This window comes from Sceloporus undulatus, chromosome 5 (genome assembly GCF_019175285.1).
Source record: "Sceloporus undulatus isolate JIND9_A2432 ecotype Alabama chromosome 5, SceUnd_v1.1, whole genome shotgun sequence".
Taxonomy (NCBI): Eukaryota; Metazoa; Chordata; class Lepidosauria; order Squamata; family Phrynosomatidae; genus Sceloporus; species Sceloporus undulatus.
Genome location: NC_056526.1, coordinates 90,921,419 through 90,941,591, shown reverse-complemented (window position 1 = coordinate 90,941,591; position 20,173 = coordinate 90,921,419). Strand labels below are relative to the sequence as shown.

At 40.6% G+C, this 20,173-nt stretch overlaps 1 protein-coding gene across 1 annotated transcript in view; it reads right to left on the bottom strand.

Annotated features, from left to right (window-relative positions):
- Positions 1–20,173, bottom strand: part of LGI2 (leucine rich repeat LGI family member 2) — a 31,609-nt gene that overhangs the window by 7,904 nt on the left and 3,532 nt on the right. Inside the window, exons 3-6 of the mRNA XM_042466507.1 lie at positions 15,126–15,197; positions 11,889–11,960; positions 9,658–9,729; positions 1,790–1,959 (exon numbers count right to left, since the gene is read on the bottom strand). Coding sequence (XP_042322441.1) covers positions 1,790–1,959; positions 9,658–9,729; positions 11,889–11,960; positions 15,126–15,197 — 386 coding nt within the window. The remainder of the gene's footprint in view (positions 1–1,789; positions 1,960–9,657; positions 9,730–11,888; positions 11,961–15,125; positions 15,198–20,173) is intronic.

Here is a 20,173-nt window from a genome sequence, read left to right as displayed (position 1 = left end):
TCACCCTCGTGTGCTCATTTTTGTGATTTAAATTGTGCCCACTGTGTTTAGGACATACATCTATTTAAAAAGATACAATGATACAGGACTGTCTGGCATTGTCCTGTACAGTAATGGCTCATTATTCCAAAAGTAGCTGCTAAAAGACTAATCTAATCATACTCACCAACTAAATGTGACATTTGAAATGGTGTGCTTAACTCTGGTCCCACCCAGAAGTCAACAGGGCAAGGTGAAAAGATATAGTAAATGGTAAAAAGCATGGCCTCCTTCCAGGGACGTAGCTAGGATTTTAGGAGGGGGGGGTTCCAGATTAAATGCCACCATTATAATGGGGCTTGGGTGTGGCGGCGCAGCAGCACACACCATTTTTCTAATAGAAGGGGGGGTCCGGACCCCAAGAACACCCCCCTTACTACGTCCCTGCTCCTTCCCTGATCTTTTCACATCAGAGGCCAGGAAAGAACATGAAAGAGGGACCCCCCAACTAAGAAGCCAACAAGTGCCCCGCTCAATAATATCTCCAGCCAGCTTTGTACTTCTGGGGACCAACAGGAAAATATGCAAGTAAGAAAGCAGTAGCTGCTCCCAACTTCTTTGGGAATCACACCAGCATTTGTCAATCTAGAAATAGGCTAAATAATCTCTTTTGTGGTATTTCTGAGTTCCAGGCATCTTGGGCCAATATGGGTAATTCTCAACTGATGGCACTTTGTGCTGGCCTGACTGCATGCTAGGGCTGAACTAGGGCTGAGAGTGCACATGCTCCGTGGTCCACACTGACCAGAAGGGGTGTTATCATGGCACTGACCAGAAGGGGTGTTATCATGGCATGTGAGCGCCACTATTTTGCTTCTGACAAGGAGTGGATCGTTGCCGCGGCATATGGTTGCTGTGGCAATGATCCAGGGCTAAAAGGGATGGCGTTTAGCCGCCCGTCTGTCAAGCTCCTAACTTCCTGGAGGAGCATAAATGTACAAACCTTCAGTTTATCCTATGCTGTGTTAAGAACAGGGAAGGCAAGAAAAGCTAATAAAGAGAAGATTAAGTGATATTTCCAGTTTGTTCCAAAGTGACAGAAGTCAATGGCATTGGAGGGCATCTCAGCAATTTGTTTCACGGCATGGACTCTAAAGTATCCTACTTCATGCTGCTGGAAAAAATCGCATTTCCATTCTAGAGATAGGCCATAAGATTGTTCCCTCACTAATGGCATTGCTCTGCTTTCTCAGCATTTTCCTTCTCCTGCTGCTATTTTGAAAACTAGAGCACATTTTGCTGATTTTATCCATTTTGAAGCACTGACTATTTTCTCCCTGTTGTTGTTCCGATCAAGTAACAACTGTGAGGCTGGAAAATCTCCAAACTACCTTGCTTTATTGCATCTGTAATTGCAGCATCCAAAAAGGCTTTAAGCAAAGATTATCCAAGTTTCAATCACCAAAACATGACCAAAATGCTCTAATGCAGGGGCTCTTAACCTGGGGTACAAGGAATTCCTGGAGGTCCATGAAGACACTCCAGGGGCTCCATAAACTGGGTGCCAAAATGACTTTTTTCCTTTGAATTTCTTCTAGTTGCTTTGAAAATTGTGTTTAAGTAAATTTTACTGGAGGGGGAGTCCATCTGTAGCTTTTATCAGATTTTCAAATTGAAAATGAAGGAATTGCTGCAATTCTAACACAACAAAGAGCTCTGAGGAAGACATCAGTTACAACAACCACTACCAGTATTTGAGCTTACACTTTCACTATTGTGCGTTTGCAATAAAATATTCTTTCCAAAGTACCTGTAGTGGTACATTCATCATCAAAACTTGAGACATCATTTAACTTCTTGTCTTGAAATTCTTCTGGACCAATACACAGGACCTCAGAAACAGTAGAATTTGTCATCTTTAACCACAAAAACAACCATTTGGCTCTGCAGTCGCATTCAAACTTATTTCCCCTTAAATCTCTAAAAAGAAACACAGAGCAAAAGAGACACAAAACATAGATCAAGGGTCAAAAGGTTGCAATTGAGACAAAAGTCCAATATTTGTTAAATTTCTTTGCAAATTTAATTTGAAAAACATTTGCAGTCAAAAAGTGAGCAGGCTACAAATGTTGCTAGATGTTTGCTAGATGTGGCACATGACAGCGTTCCCATTTCTTCTTATGAGGCTTATATGAGTGGCTTCCATATCAGTGGAGCAGTGAATCCATACTGGATTTTGCCTAGCTATAAAGGATCTCTCCAAAGGTTACAAATAGGTTTAAGCACTTTGGACAGTTCCTTTAAAGCCTGGATTAAGACTTGGAATGGATTCACCACTCTTTAGTATGAGAGCCACCAGCTGCTACTTGTATGTTGCAACAATACTTACAAATGCACAAACATACGATGGGCATATCTTGTGCACAAATAAAAAGGCTACCTTATTAATTTGTTGGACCAAGATATCAAAACCTTTGGGATAGTCTCTTGGCCAAAACTGTTCTCCATTAGCTATAATAAGACATACATTTTTGAGGATTACTACACTGGTAGTTGAAAGTAACTAGTAAAGATAGATAGATAGATAGATAGATAGATAGATAGATATTTTTTTAATCTTCCTCTTCCTTTCTTCTCCTTCAAGTCTATAAGGTTTTTTAATGGTTTTATCCTAGCCACAACCCTGTGGGGTGGGTTAGATAGTGGAGCCAAATGTATATCTTCTCCCACAAATTGGTCTTCTCACAATATGGACAGGCTCCCTAATAGCGTTGGTTCCATAGAACAATAGGGCTGAGGGTTTGATTCCCCGCTTAGCCATGAAACCCACTGAGTGAACATTGGCAAATCACATGCTCTCAGTCTCAAAGGAAGTCAATGGCAATCCTCTTCTGAATAAATCGTGCCAAGAAAACCCCATGATAGGGTCACCTTAGGGTCGCCATAAGTCGAAAATAATTTGAAGGCACACAACAACAACAACAAATTAAGGAATGCAGCAGCAGACAGACAAAATCTAAGGAGAGATGTAAGATTGATTGATTGAATTTATATGTACTCACTTTTCTCCTAGGGTGAGAGTCCCACCTTTATCTGTTACAACTTGAGAATATTACTTCTACTTATGAATGAGATTGCTCAAGCTCTTTACCACAGGAATGGCTGAACAAAACTGCCTCGAGGATCACAATAAGCCCACAGGCCAGCCATTGGCTTGTCTTGCAGTATGAATCCACAAGTTATCAACTGGTGGTTATTTTTAATTGCCCTCGAGTCAACTTTGACTCATTGTGAGCTTGTGGATGAGACATCTCCAAGCCCGCCTCTCCTCAACCTCTTTGCTCAGGTTCTGCAGGCCCAGGCCTGTGCCTTCCCTAATCAAGTCCAACCAACTGGCATGTGGTCTTCCTGTCTTTCTATTGCCTTCCACATTTCCTAGCACCATTGCCTTTTCTAACAATTCATTTTTCCTCATGATGTGGCCAAAGTACAATAGCCTCAATTTAGTCTCATGGCTTTCAAAGAGAGTTCTAGCTTGGTCTGTTCTATAACCCAATTGTTTGTCTTTTTGGCTGCCCATGGTATCCCCGGCACTCTTCTCCAGCACAACATCTCAAATGAATTTATTTTCTTCTTATCAGCTTTATTCACTGTCCAGCTTTCACATACGTACATGGTGGTGTGGAATACGATGGCTTGGACTATCCTCACTTTAGTATTCTGTCTTTACATTTTGTGATCTTGTCCAGTTCGTGTGGTATCTACCATGCTGGCTATCAGGTTTTTAACACTATGACACAATGTTTTGGCTAAATTAGTACACAACTGGTCAAGATTGCTTTTTTTCTCATGGCTATCAGGACAATGATACAAGTGAAACAACCAAATGAAAAAAGAGGCATGTCAAAAGAAAGCCAAGGGTCACCCAAGAAGCATGTCAAAAGAAAGGCAAGGGTCACCCAATGATGAACTAATCCTGTGAGAGCAAGAGGATGTGATTTGAATACTCAGGCCTGTTACAAACTGCCAAAATAAAGCTGCTTTGGGTCTTTTGGAGGTATGCTATTTAAATGATGCATGGGTCCTAAGAGTCCGGAGGTCGTGCCAAAGCCACATTCCATTCCTAAGCACCGGAGTGCAGCTTTGGTGCAGCTTCCGGATTCTTAGGATGCATGCATCATTTAAATAGCATACCTCCAAAGAGACCTGAAGCAGCTTTATTTTGGCAGTCTGTAACAGGCCTCAGTAAATTAAGCACACACACACACCCCAAAAAATGGCAGCCCAAGCACCATGGTTATATGTGCTTTTATTATCAGGTGCCCTTCCACACTACACAGTTGTAGCATGCTGATTCCACTTTAACTGCCATCGTTCCATCTGGTAGAATCCTGGAATTTGCAGTTTAGGGAAAGATATTTAGAATTCTCTCACACAGAGCAATAGTGCTTCATCAAATTTAAGTGGTATCATACTGCTCTCACTATGTACAGTGAAAGGGGCCCAGAAATACAACTTGCACAAGTTATTATTAGTACAGGAGTAGGACTGTACAATGAATGCTTTCTGGCAGGCCAAAGATTAGTATATTATTAATACATGCTAATGAGTAAGTATATGACTGTATAGAGTATTGTGCACTGGGTGCTGTATTATACAGTTTCATGTCTTTTCAATACATCTTATCAGAATCTTACAGCCCAAGATTTGGCTGGTTCTTTCAAATCAATATGCAGCTTTCCACCTTTACTGCTGCTGGCCAAACACAGCTTTTTCTCTCTGCCCATTCCTCCCTCCTTCCCAAATGTCTGTCTTCTCCCCCCCCCCTCCCACACACACACTTTTTTGGCCTGTTCCTTCTTTGTATATCCAGTACTCTTCTCCTGGCCTGTGGCCATTTTGGCTCCTAGTTGCCTAGTCTCATACTTCTACCCTTCCTTTTCTTGGATGTTTTCAAGTGCCCTGATTTTCTTTAGAATCCAATGAGCCCTGCTAATACAAGCCAGAAACTCTTTGTGACATTAAGGCAAGGCAGAATTGTCAGCTGACCAGCAAAACCCTTGGTCTGGCCATTTCCACTTCCACTTATTCCTCAAAAATCTGTCTTATTTGCCGGAATTATATAAGTAAATCCTAGCAGTAGCATTTTCACTTAGAGCACATGCCAGGCTTTCAATCTCAGCCTCAATGCTGAGCTCAGCATTGGGATAGGGCTAACGTTTTAAATATTTAGGGCTTGCAAATGTGAAAGTGGACTCGCCACTCCCTCCCACACAGGTCCAGGTCCTCCAGCTTGACTTCAAGATGGGCTGACTTCAAAATGCCATCTCACCCATTTACAATACACAATTATAGCACTTTGATTCGACTTTAACCACTACGGTTCTGTTCTGTTGTATTCTGGGATTCATGAGATGTTTAGCATTCTCAGAAAGAGAACTCTAGTACCTCACCAAACTACAAGCCTCAAGATTCTATAAGAATCTTAGGACTGTTACAGAGTGCCAAAATAAAGCTGCTTCAGGTCTCTTTGGAGGTATGCTATTTAAATGATGCATGGGTCCTAAGAGTCCGGAGGTTGCGCCAAAGCCACACTCCATTCCTAAGCACTGGAGTGCAGCTTTGGTGCAGCTTCCGGATTATTAGGATCCATGCATCATTTAAACAGCATACTGTACCTCCAAAGAGACCCAAAGCAGCTTTATTTTGGCTGTCTGTAACAGGCCTTAGTTTAATCACCAGCAGCACCCAAATCCCTACTGAATTACAAAAGAGTTAGTAGTATGTTATTTAGATGAACTCTGGTGTTATTAGACATTGTTATGAAATATTCGTGAGAGCCAGCATAGTGAAGTGGTTTCAGCATTGGACCACTACTCTCTCTGGAGATCCTGGCTCGGCCATAAAAACCCACTGGCAAAATCACACTCTCTCAGCTTCTGAGGATGGCAAGAAACCCCCATGATAGGTTTGCTTTAGGGTCGCCATAAATCAAAAATGACTTGGAGGCACACAGCAACAACAACAAATTATTCTTAGTATTTTAATGGATATTCTGTTATACCCACACATTAAGCAAATACATAATGAATACAGTTTGATTCTTTCAGATTACACAGTTAAACTGTTTCAATACACTTTAGCAACCATGGTTTCAAATGGGATTTGTAGCTTGGTGAGTTATTTAGATTCTAGTGCCTCACAAAGATACATATCCCAGGATTCTGTAAGATTTTGCAGATTAAAGGGGCATCCATGCTACTGTATTTGTGCAGCATGAATCTGAAGCACAAGGCACAGATTTAAAAGTCTCTCTTCCTAAGTTAAATCTCCTTGTTTCCAGCTGAATGTGGCTTTTGGTACATCTGCTCTCTCCTTCGCGCATTCAAATTAGTGCTTAAACAAGACTTTCTGACTGCTTTCTGCTGTTCCAGTGCAGAGTCAGGAAACATGGCTATGACTCAGCACTGCATTCCTATACGGCTTATACTTTTCTAAGGCATGGCTAAAGATCCCACTACGCTTAACATTCAACTCTGTGTTGCTTTTCCCTGTTCCTAAAAACCCTCAAAAAGCAACCTTGAATGCTGCAAAGAAAACTGAGTATGGGATGGGGAGAGGGATAAGGTACTGATTTAACTTGTTCACTTTCTGATATTTTTCTACCTCAAATTACCCCATCATCACCCCAACTGCTTTCCATCCCCATGAAGCAAGCCCATGTTTCTTCTTGCATGGTGAGGGCAATTAATAGATTAAATATATCAATATTATCTAGTGATTACAGGAATGGTACTCTGGAAGGAACCAAGTTGGGAAAGGATGCTTCTGCTTTTTTTAAAAAAGGGGATGTGGAGGGAAGTAAAAGGAAACCCTGTTCAACATCCTCTTGGCCCTGGAAATATAAAACAAGCTCAATGAAGAAAATTATTGATAGAAAAACTCTTAATTCAAACTTTGACATAATTCCACATTGCGGCTGAACGTGATGGTTTAGTGTACTCCTCTTTATTTTAAATGAGAAATACTTCAAATGCACATATATCAGTTAGTGCACAATGACAGTTAACATCACAACAGCATGATAAAAGCAGAATATCAGACCAAATACCCTGTAGGCTGGATATAAATAGACGAGATTGAAATTCATATCTGCCAATCAGGGCAAGAAGCTTGCCAGATTTTTTAAACAGGATCTATTAATCAGCAGAAGTTAATTACAGAAGAAGCCATCTAAAATTCACCAGGTAAGACATCCGCAGTTTGTGTGCAGGCAGTGACTCTGCTCCTACCTTCTCTGCAGAACATAGGCCTGCATCGTCTAATCTAGATGACACGAGGCTGGGGGCAACCCTGACTTTTTGGCGCATGCAGACAACACCAAAGTGCTGTCAAACTGCAATATTTCTACAGTGTAGATACACCCATAGGCAGCAGGCAAGTTCATACACTGCTGCTTAGATGCACCCCTTTCAGGTTTGCTAGAACACCAACTTAAATCATCATGAGCTGCTAGTATACTTCAGCTCATAAGTGTTCCATCCTGCAGAGGAAAAGACATGGGCACCCCAGAACCCCTGGTGGGAAGTCAAAGGAGATTGCCACATTACTAATAAACCTGATTTACCTCTTCTGAGTTACATTCGAATTCAGGATGCAACCAGGTATTAATGCATGGATTTTGCCACTGTTGCTGCCTTTTTGACTGCATCCAGGCAAAAATCCAGCTAAAATCTGCCCTCAGCCAGCTACTTTTCACTTTCAGGAGCTTCCCAGCTTTGCAAATCAGCCAGCTGGGGGTGGATTTTAGCTGGATTTTGCCTGGATGTAGTTGGGAGGCAGCCATGGCTGCAAAATCCATGCAATAATACCTAGCTGCATCCCAAATTCGAATGTAACTCAGAAGAGGAAAATCGGGTTTATGAGTAGTTTGATAATCTTCTAAATCTCACCTGGCTCAGATTGATTGATTGATTAATTGATTAATTGATTGATTGCCAAAGCTTAAAATTATATCAGATTGTGATTTCCCCCAACAATTTAAAATGGACTTGGCTGGAAAATTTGGAATAGCATTTAGAGCAATATGGATAGTTTCATAATACATATATGAAACAAGAATCTGGCTTATCATTTGCTATACACCTGTTATATCAAAGTTCAAGTGAAATCAATGGATTTATAGTGCATTGTCCACCTAATTATAACCACCTCCCATTTGTATATAGGCTGTGGCTCTTCCATGCACAAAAAGAGTGGAGGGAAAAGGCATGGGATGGGCCCTGACAGGCAAGGGGTAGGATTTTAAATATACAGGGAAATTGTGTGTTTTAACATCACCTTTCTCCCCCAAACTGTCAGAGTCCAAGGCCTGTCCATGTGCATTACCCCACCTCTGAACACTTAGAGCAGTGTTCAGGCTCACTCTCAGGCAGCAAAGGCTGAACTGAAGCAAGCAGTTCCAAATTGCCTCACGCCACAATAAAAAATTCAGAGAGTGATTTTTACAACCAGTTTAAGGAACAAGAACTGATTGTGAAAAAGGAACACTATGTAAACCCAGTTCTCCCTCACCTAACTCATGCTAAAGCAGAGAGGCTATGGCTGGTCTACAAGAGTAGCTAATAAGAGTGGGTAGCATGAGAAAGGGAAGTGGAAAGGAGGAAGAATATCTCCTGCTTGCCCTCTTCTTCTTTTTTCATTCCTACCCAAACATTTATCACTGGTTTTCATGTATTACTTATCTTTCAGTGCCTGTGACAACAGCAACTCACTTACACAGATATCCCCATAATCTGAAATATGAGGGAGGTCTAAATATGAATTTAGACCTCCTCTAGGAATCGGGGCACTGCAGATGGAGCCAGCAAGAGCCACCATGGTGTGGTGGTTTGAGCATTGGCCTATGACTCTAGAAATCAAGGTTCGAATCCATCCTTAGCCATAGAAACCCATGGGGTGATCTTGGACAAGTCACATGCTTTCAGCCTAAGGGGAAGGCAATGGTAACCCTCCTCTGAATAAACCGTGGCAGGAAAATCCCATGTTAAGTTTGCCTTAGGGTCACCATAAGTCAGAAATGACAATGAAGGCACACAACAAAAATAGATGGAGTACCAGTGGAGAGAGCCTCTGTAATAGCAATATTCATTCGCTTAGGCAGTGGCAGAGAAGTGTGAAGGAAGGGATCAAATGTTATTGTAGCCTAAGTTTTCATAGACTCAATTTACTTCCTCAGATGCATGGAGTGAACGAATTCTTTTTGCATACATAAAAATAAAGTTTGAACCCAAACTTTAAATAAAGGCTTAATTATCATAGAGTGGATCCACACTGAAATTGTTGTGACCAGTAGAGTTAGTCATAATTCATTTATCCCATTGATTCCAAAGAACCTACAATGTGTGGATCCAATCCCATGAGTATTATTATTCCATGTTCAGCATTACTACAGAGTGCATAATTAGTTTTTAAAAAACCATAACATAATGGAAAACTTTCCACTGGGTAATTTATTTAAAAGTGGGGCACAGAATCAGGCCTGCCAGAAAACCAATTTTAACAGATGCATTCATTTTTAATAACAGCTTAATTAAAATTCTGCATTCCAAATTTGGGTTTTAAAACAAAAGAGCAGGCTTACAACCAACAAAAATGATTTGGTTTAGTTTTACTTACAGTTCAATCAAAGAATCTAAATCACCGAAGACATCCCTTGGCAGAGCTTTGATCTGGTTATTGGCCAAAGAACTGGAAAAGTGAGGTTAGATGTTAAAATAGTTGGAGAGGTGATAATAACTAGATATAGCAGCACTCAGCTAATGCTAATGTTTTGGATGCTGCCAAATTCCCAGTGTTGACAATGAAAAATAGGATCACGGCTGAAACAAATAAAATCTATTTAAAGTTAATAAGAATCCAAAACTGACTTAGTTCATCAAAATAGTCACTAGCATGAATACTATTGGGTAGTCCCAAACAGGTACAATTTACTCAATTGTTGAATGGTGATTCAACATATAGGTAAATCCCACTGATTCAATGGGTCTACTTCAGAGGGAAGACTAATAAGGACTTTGACCATGGTTTCTGTTCTTTAGGATGAAAAATTCATATAGAAAGGTTACAAATGGATCTACCTGTCTTAAGCAATGAACTGATTGTGAATATACATTCAGTCCTTTGGGGCCACACGTATCTCTCTGGAGCTTGGTACAAGCTCAAAACAAGTGCTTCCAATGCTGGTTATGCAGAATGTTGATCGACAGACAGGCTCTATATGATTACCATACAACCATTTCCCCAGGGCAGAGCTATATTTCAAATTAAAAAGCTTGGCTTTTTTTTTTGAAAAGGCATTTAATAAACATTTATAATTAAGTAACCATAGCACATACAGCGGCATCCATTTTTTGACCCTCAGCACTTGCTGCCCAAAGCAGTTACTTCACTCTGCCTCATAGTAGGGCTGACCCAATGAATGTGTATAAATATGCAAAGTATAATAATAGAATCATTGAAATGGAAGAGACCAAAAGGGCCATCCAGTCCAATCCCTGCCATGCACACAGTGAAAGCACCCCATCCAGTCTCTGTTTAAAAACCTCCAAAGAAGGAGATTCCACCATGCTCCAAGGGAATGGGTTCCACAGTCAAACAGCTTTTGTACTTTGAATCCATTGGTTCATGTTCTAATCTCCAAACCATCTGAAAATAAGCTTGCTCCATTTTCCATATGACATCCCTTCAAATATTTTTAAATGGCATCAGTCTTCCTTTCTCCAAGTGAAACATTCCCAGTTTCCTAAGCTGTTCCTCATGGGGCTTGGTTTCCAGACCCCTTACCATTTCTTCACCCTCCTCTGTACATGTTTCAAGCCAGGTGTCACCCATTGTGTATCTGGATATTTCATATTTCCTACCTAAGTGTAATACAGCTTACATTTATCTTTATTGAAATTCATCCCATTAGTTTTTACCCAGCTCTCCAATCTATTTAGGTCATTTTGAATTGTGATCCTGTCCTCTAGGATATTTGTTATCCCTCCTAATGTGATGTCCTCTGCAAATTTAATAAGCATGCCCTCTATTCTGACTTCTAAGTCATTACTGTAATAAATACATTGAACAACAATGTATGTAGAGTCTCTACATGAACCAGAACCTTGCTTTTCTAGGATTCCACCTTGTGTGGAACTTGGACTAAGCACTGTGGCACACCACTAGTCACGTCTCTCCAGGATGAAGAGGAAACACTGATGAGTATACCTTGGTTCTTCAACCAGTTACAAATCCACCTAACAGTAGCACTGCCTGGCCCATATTTCAGCAGCTTGACTGTAAGAATATCATGGGGTACAGCAGTGCTCTTCAGCTGTTCCTGAGTGTCTACGGTAAACATGTAAAGCAAGGAAGATACTAGCCCCACACCATTTAGTGTTACTTTTGCTGTTTCCCACACATGAAGGAAATGAATGCAAAGCTGAAAATCTCTGTTATCCATGGAATCCTAGAAAAGCAAGGTTCTCGTTCATGCAGAGCTCTACGCCAGTGGTTCCCAAACTCTGGTCCTCCAGAAATTTTGGACTTCAACTCCCAGAGACTTCAGACAGCTTAGCCAACAGTCAAGAGTTTTGGGAGTTGAAGTTCAGAGCATCTGGAAGAGCAGTGTTTGGGAACCACTGATGTAGAGTCTCTACAGATAACAGAGGCTCACCACATTCACCACTTATCCGCCACAAGGAGGTGGGTGATGGAACCAGGGAGACAGAGCTGGCAGACTCCCTTCTCCCCTATTCATTGTATGCTTGAATAGCCCTTCTCTAATTACCCCTGCTTTTAACTGCAAATAGCCAAACCATCATCTTATGCAAAATAAAAATAATCTTAATTAGTATTACAAAACTTACAGGTGTGTCAGGTCTCGGAGCCCACGAAAGGCGTTCCTTGAAATAGTTTCTACTTTGTTGCCTTCGATAAATCTATATGGAATAATAAGGGGGTCAGTATTTTTAGAGCATATTTGAAAACCAGAGAAAAGGCAGGAAGGCCAAGAAGAACAAAAAGTGAAATATTGAAGAAAGGTGCTGGCTGCAAAGTTAACAGCATTATTCCCCTTTTTAAAAAAAAATGTAGGAGTCTGTCGTGATTTTACTGACAAGAGCTTCTGATCTACTTGCAAGTTTTCCACCTGAGAGTCATCCTGTGTGAGTAATGCAGGAGCCCTGTGTAACCCTCCGAGGTCTTAGTGGGCTGCAAATCTGCTTACACCAGTTTTGATTTAACAGCTGCACTTGCGCACAGCATATGTTGCTGAGGTAATGGCTAAAACTTTTAAAGAGTCTCTCAGTCTATATCTGCTATATGCTGCCCCCCCCCAAAAAAAATTTCTTTAAACTCAGCGGGAAAAGGCTTCAGAGTATCTGTTGAAATGCACATGATCGCACGTGTGGATGTCCACCTGCCTTGCATGCGTTCATATGCTGTGCATTTTCAGCAGAGGAAGGGTGAACAAATTTGTGCAGGAAAGTGAAGACAACCTTCAGTGCAAATGCGTGAAAATGCACACCAATTCACATCGTACACTTACATGTAAATTAACCCCATAATCCAGACAAAACTGAGCACTGCTATGTCATATCGATTTAAGAGGAAAGCATTTAAACATATACCTTACTTTCCTACTGAAATCAATAGTGTTAATTAATTAATTAATTAAAATATTTATACCCCACTTTTTTGTCAAGCAGATTCAAAGCAGGAATTCATAGAATAAAAAAAAGGACTTAACACACACACACCCCACTCCAAATGATTTAAAAACCAAGTTGCTTTTAAAAGAAAGGGCATGATAAAATAATTCAGCTTGTATAAGGAACTTTAAAAATATGAAACAGTGGCCCTGTACAGACAGGCCCAAATAAAGCTGCTTCGGATCACTTTGGAGATATGCTGTTTAAATTATGCATGCGTCCTAAGAGTCTCAAAGCCACGCCAAAGTCACGCTCCAGTCCTAAGGACTGGAGCATGGCTTTGGTACAGCTTCAGGCCTCTTAGGACTCTTGCATCATTTAAACAGCATATCTCCAAACTGACCCGAAGCAGCTTTATTTGGGCCTGTCTGTATGGGCCCAGTGTGATGTTCATGGAGGACCTTCATTTTGGGGTTAGAAACAGTGGCCTTTTTGAGGTTCCAATGTCAGTTGGACAGTCGCTCAGCTCTGGTGTTAATCTCAACTTTAAATGAGTTATACAGGGTGCCAAACTTTATCCCCTTCAAAAGTTCATCACCTTGATAGCTTCTCTAAAGTTTAGACTAAAACTCAAGGTGGATTCACTACCACACTGACTCTGGAGCCAGCTGCCACTGGACTAAAATGCAATTAAAACATCACTATCTAGAAGCCATCTAGGAGTATATGAGAAAACACTTGGTTCTAAAAGGCTACACAAGTGAACATGGTAAGGGGCAACAATGGATGGGAACCCACAAGAGTCAGAATGTGTTTTTTCTCTTCTTATATTATGGAGCAGTATTATTAACAGCTGTAGGTATTCCTGTAATCCATATTTGATTCTTTTAATATCACTCCTATTGCAGAGAAGACAGAGATATTGATCAGAATGCAAAAAAGCTCATGCATGAGTTCAGAATGAATGATAATGCAAATGGTCAAATTCTTCATTTTCTAGAATGAGCCCTCTATTTAACTTACTATAATTGAGCTTTGCAGTATGATCAGTGACACTGTTCATAAGATTTAAACGTTCTATTGAGTTGAAGCACAATACATTACAGCTGGAATGAGATCACTAATTTAATGCCTGTTCTTAATCATCAGCGCATTGGCTGGGATCCAGAATGCTAACTCAGCCATGCCCAGAGGTAAGAGCATGCCCTAGGAGATTCTTTGTGGTTTTAAGCAGCAGGTACCCTCCTGCCCCATGCCATAGCACCATCTGCTTTTGAACCCACCCCCTTGTTTTAAAAGAAATGGCTGGAGTGGCAGGGCAGTTACTGTTGGAGAAAGTGTATTCAAACCTTGGGGTATGGAACAAATTTGGCGGTTCTTTGGAATCCTGCCCATCACTTTTACAGATGAGAATTGCTAGCACTACCAGTAAAAAAGGCATTGTGCATGTATTTTGTTTTCTTCTGCATGCTTTTATTTCCCTAGTTAGGAAGAGATTAGGCAAGATCTTGGGAAAGAACAGGAAGGTTTAGAAAGCTTCATCTGGAAGTACACCAGCATTTTAAATCATGATAAAATATTAAATTCATTTTACAAGTAAGGTGCTACTGCAATAGCAATAGCAGCTTCATTTATATACTGCTTCATACCGCCTAAGCAGTCTCTAAGTGGTTTACAACTCTAAGGCCTGTTACAGATTGCCAAAATAAAGCTGCTTTGGGTCTCTTTGGAGGTATGCTATTTAAATGATGCATGGGTCCTAAGAGTCCGGAGGTCACGCCAAAGCCACACTCCATTCCTAAGCACTGGAGAGCAGCTTTGGTGCAGCTTCCGGATTCTTAGGATGCATCATTTAAATAGCATACCTCCAAAGAGACCTGAAGCAGCTTTATTTTGGCAGTCTGTAACAGGCCTAAGATAAGCTGGGTATTCAATTTAGTGACCTCAGAAGGATTCAAGGCTGAGTCAAGCTTGAGCCCTGGCTGGTACTGAACTTGCAACCTTATGGTTTCAGAGTGAGTGGCTGCAATACAGGCATTTAACCACTGCACCACCAGTTCTGTACAAAGCCTTATAAGGTACAGTATTACGTGTTGAAGGTCATTTTGCAAGTCACATGAGGAGGCATATACGTGAGCATGACTGCACTTTGATTTTCTATTTGAAACTGGAAAATCTTCATGAACATTTTTTGTGTCTCTGGAACAAAGAAATTGCCTTTTGAAGAATAACACTTGGTCTTAATTTCTACATTGCAACTTGTAGTGGAACATGAAAATATGTCTTTCACTCACTTACTTGGCACCATGGGTTGTAACATGTATTGGTATTGAAAGAAAAGAACACAGATTACTCAGTGCAACAAAATCAGTGTACTGGTAAATCAACAGTGAATGGTATTTCATTTCAAAACCCTTAGTTTAATATACATATAAATGTTTAAAGTAGACTTACAAGTACTCCAGATGGAAAAGACCACCAAAGGCATCATCCCGTATAATTGTAAATGAATTAGAATTCATCAGTCTAAAAATTGAATACAAATATTAAGATGAGAAAACAATTAAACCATGTCACCAAGGATTGATAGTATTGCAAGGGAATGCTCAGTGTTGAACATTGGTAAATTCCTGAAGAAAGCACAACAGAAAAACTGATGGAAACTCATAAAATGGGAAATTAAGTGATAAGTGGGACTGGATACTCTCCCACCCTAAACATTTGGGTGCAACTAAACATACCTAAAGGAGCCAACATGGTGTAGTGGTTTGAGCATTGGGCTATGACTCTGGGGACCACGGTTCAAATCCTGACTTGGCCATGAAAACCCACTGGGTGACCTTGGGCAAGTCACACATTATCAGCCTCAGAAAACCCTGTGATAGGGTTGTCTTAGGATTCCCATAATAACTTGAAGCCATACAACAACAATGACAACAACAACAACAACAAAGCATTTGCTCTTCAGATAATCAAGAGAGAAGCATGCAAAGTTCCATAATACCACTGTATATTTAATAGTGGGAAATGATGGAATAATGGGGTGAAATTCTGTGAGTTTTCCACAAGTGCATACAGTAGAGGGAGAGGTTTTAATAATCTTCTAGTGATGACAGATGTAGGTGAAGAGGTGAGAAGATGAAAGAGGAAAAATAAATAAGTGTCAGGACTAATAAGCAAGGATGAGTATCTCTTGTCTTATTATCCAAGAGAACAACAGCTGTATAATGGTGGATGTATTAACCAGAATGACAGCACTCAATATGTACTGTCAGTGGTGTTTTCTTCAATAGCAATGGTTATAGGGTTTTTATTTTTCTAAAATTTACCTTAGAATATAGCACAGGAACAAATTCTTATGGCTACCTTCAGTAAGGAACAACAGTACAAACCTGGAAGACCACTAGGTATATTGAAGTGACATGTCTCCAAATAAGGAGCTGAACACATCTCTTCTCAGCTGAGATTTTGCAGAAGAAATTCCCCAAATGGGCTATGACCTAATCATGAACTAATCACATTGGACCAATTTACCTGTCCAATTAACAATGAATTAATAACTTGCTGATGAAACACAGCATTCAAATTCAGAATAAGAAAGGGGGCAAATGAAATTTAATTTAACCAGGTTTTGAGGAATAAGACTGGCCCTTTCTGGTGGCTTCCATGTCATTCTTCTACCCGATCCTTGATTCTATTCATCACTGGGGTCATGTTGAAAAGCAGAGCAATGGGTAGGCAGAGATGTTTCCATTTTATTTCCAAATCTCCCCTTTTTAGTGTCATGCTAAGCTGACCACAGCCCTGGTCACTTCCTTTCCCCTCAAGGCAGATATTACATTCAGGTGGGCAGGTCATGGAGACACCTTCAGAGGGAAAAGATTGGCCTATTTTGAGGATAGGGTTCAGGACCCTGGATAGTTCCCAGAGACACTGCCATTAACTTCTGGCATACTATTAATGAGTTAGGATGCTGTGAGTCCAACCTACGCTATTGTAACTTTTTTGGCCATTGCAGAGGTTGGAAGTCTGTACCAACCATGCCATAACCAACACCCCCATACCACATTTTCTCCGCTCAACCCCACAATGTAGCCACTTCCTGGCTAGCAGAAAGTGGTGAGGAATCTGGAGACATATTCAGGGGTAGCTGTTTTGGCCATGCAGCAAAATATAACAAAATCAAAAATCCACAAAACAATTATGCCTTTATTGGTCCAACTAAAAAGCACAAAATACATCATGTGGGCTTTTGACGTTACACTGGCTGCACCGATATCCCTCTAGACCAGTGGTTCTCAACCTCTGGTCCTCCAGATGTTTTTGACTGCATCTCCCAGATTCCCTCATCATTGGCCATGCTGGCAAATGCTTCTCAGTGCTGAAGTCCAAAATAGCCGGAGGATCAAAGGTTGAGAACCTCTGCTTTAAACCATCTTAACTGACAACAGAAGATACATCTAAGATAAAATGTAGGCCTATGGCTCTAACATCATCACTTTTCTCCTCCTGTACAATTTTTAACATCTGTGCCTGGTGAAGATGCCAGTGAGGCTTCAAAAGCTTGTATAATGTATTTTGTACTTTTAAGTTGTCACAATGAAGGTATCACTGTTTGGGGGAGAAAAACAGAGACGCATTCAGATATTCTCCTGCAGCTGCATGGATAGTAAAAAAAAAAATCCTCTGGGGGGGGTCTCTGGAGATGAGGTCACTATTTTGTGTCTATTTGTGGGGAAATATCTGGTTTTCACAGGCCAGGAAATGGCCATGTTTAGAGGAACTGCAGTAGAAAAATGTTGTGTAGTAGGGCTGGAAGGGACACATATTGTAGTTACAGAGGCATGATAGTGGAACATTGAAAATATTTTTTAAGGCTGAGCTTCAATACCTTGAATAGCTCCTGGAGACACTATTCTTGGCATCTGGTGATCTCCAGCCTCATTCCCACTTACAGATAAATCGGTATGTGATCCAAATTGATAGATTGATTTGACAGTGGAGTGTGGTTCCCACTACATTTGCTCCAATTGCATTTTCCCCTCTAAAATAATCCACTTGTGGTTCACATTCATGCATGAATCGATTCAAAATGGACCCACTCCAGCCGGCCAAAGGGCAAATTTAAATCGATTCCACTCCACCTCTGGTTCACACTGGTGCGGAATCGATTTATCAAAAAAGACATGGAAAATATCAGCATCAAATAGATGTGTTTTAAATGGGTCTAGTGCATGGGACCCCTCACCGAATCGCTTCAGCAATTCAGTTTAAGTGGGAACGAGGGTCATTTGAACCTGTTCAAACCGAATTGTGATCCGGTTTAAATGGTAGTGGGAATCAGGCCTCCATGTCAGTGGGACAGTGAACCAGAACCTTGGATAGCTTTCTTGTCAATGAAGCTATTTACTGCTTCATTGACAAGAAAGCCTCCACCAGCCATTGGGCTCTCCTGCCCTCTAGGACAACCCTTGCAAGTAGTGGCTGTACCATCTAATCTTAGAAAGGTTGGTAGTGCATGGAGTTCCCCACAATGTTTTCTCCAAGTGCACTGCGACTTTCCTTCATAGGAACGAATGGGCATAGTAAGAAATAAAGAGATATATTCACTGACACCCCTGGAGTGGGAAATAGATCTGTTCTCAGTAACTATTGGTCCTGTCCATTAAGAATCAAGCCTCTATGCAGTGTAGGTTCGACTTCTTAATCTAGCATCATCAAGAAGCACAACCCAGACTGCAGAGAGGGAAGGAGTCCCCTTGATTCTCATGGTGGAGTGATGGGGGAAGATGACAGATTGCTTGTAAACTAGTGGGTGGATAATCATGGACCTATATCACTGTCAAGCATTTATTGATCAAAATCATGGCAGTTTTGCTGACTCAGGCTTCTACACGCTAAGTTATGCCCTATAGTTTAGAAGATGTGGAAAGCTGAGTGAAACAATATGTTTAAAAATCAATGGCGAAATATAGCCACAATTTAATAAGAGTAGAAAATATTAATATGAACATCCCATATAATGATTTGTATAAAAGATGCTCTAAGTCTTGGCTAGGACACACCAAACAAGGCCAGCTCTGCACAGTCTACACAGAACATGATAGTAAGATGTGAAGTTGTAGAAGATATAGAAAAAGGGACTAGAAACCACAGTCTTGCTCATGCCACAATGGACTGTATAATAGGAAGGGCAGCACCTATCATTGGCAAGGCTTGCTGGAGGATTACAGAGAGGCTGTAATCCAAACAAAACACAACTAAACTCCAAAGCTCTGCTTTCTGTCAACTGCTGTGCAACTCAAAACAAAACTCCAAAGCTCTGCACTCTGTCAACTGTTGTGCAATTGTATCATTTGGCAATTTATTGCAAATAGCAGCAACAGTACAGTGAACCCAATTTCTAATCTGTGGGTCATGGAAACATTGTGGCTAGATCACTCGCTTATTTGTATTGGTTGTTAAGAATGGGAAAAGAATAGGGAACAGACAGTGCTCCTGAGTCTGGACAATTTTACTAACAACTCTTACACCAAGACTAAATCTCACTGTTGAGTGTAAACTTTGGCAATTATCTTGCTATCAGTTTGGGTCTTGCCTCCTCCCAATCCATGACTATAGTTGTGGCTTCCACATCAGTGAAGAATGTGAATCTGCTCCAAGTTCTAGTCTGAGTAGTGATTTAAGGTGCTGATTCTGTCTGGGAGATAGAGTTTAGCACCCTTGAAGTATGGCCTAAAATCCACCACTTCAGTGATGTGGAAACCATCATCCACCAGTACTTAAATGGGGGTGACAGAAGAACCCCAGGGAATCAAAACAAAGTGGACTGTGTTTAAAAATGGCAGGGAATGAATTCAGATGGATGAAATTAAAACCAAAAATAGGAAATAAAACAAATGTTAAATATGGTCAAAGAGATAAGTGTTGCTATGAGAGTGAAAAACAGACACTTATCACAGTGGTGTCCTATGATGCGCGTCTTCTTGATATGTGTTTTGGCAACATGACATTGCTATTGGAACAGTGTTTCTTTTTAATTTTGTAGCATAAGACTTGGGGAAAAATGCCAAAAACTATGGATGTTAATAATGTGCTCCCACCTCACCATATATTTCAACATATAGAAGTTGCTTTAGAATCTAATGCCAATAAAAGCACATTTCTGTTAGTGGAGGTCCAACAGAGCAAGGTTTGGAAAACTATCATGACATGAAGATAGCTTTGACCAGGATGCACTCCTCAGTCTTCCCCAGATTCTAAGAAAGTTAAAACCTGTAAAAGGGCAGGGTCTCCAAACACTAAAAATCACAACAGAAAGGACCACAAATAACAAAGAATGCCTCAAGGCAGCTATGAGTCAAACAAAACGAGTTATAGTTATATAGGTGCATCTATATAGCCAGTACCATCAAAATATAAATACAAACAACATATCAAAAGCAGTTGTAATAAACTAAAAGTGAGTTCAACTATGTGTTTAAGTATAGCTGGTGGATATG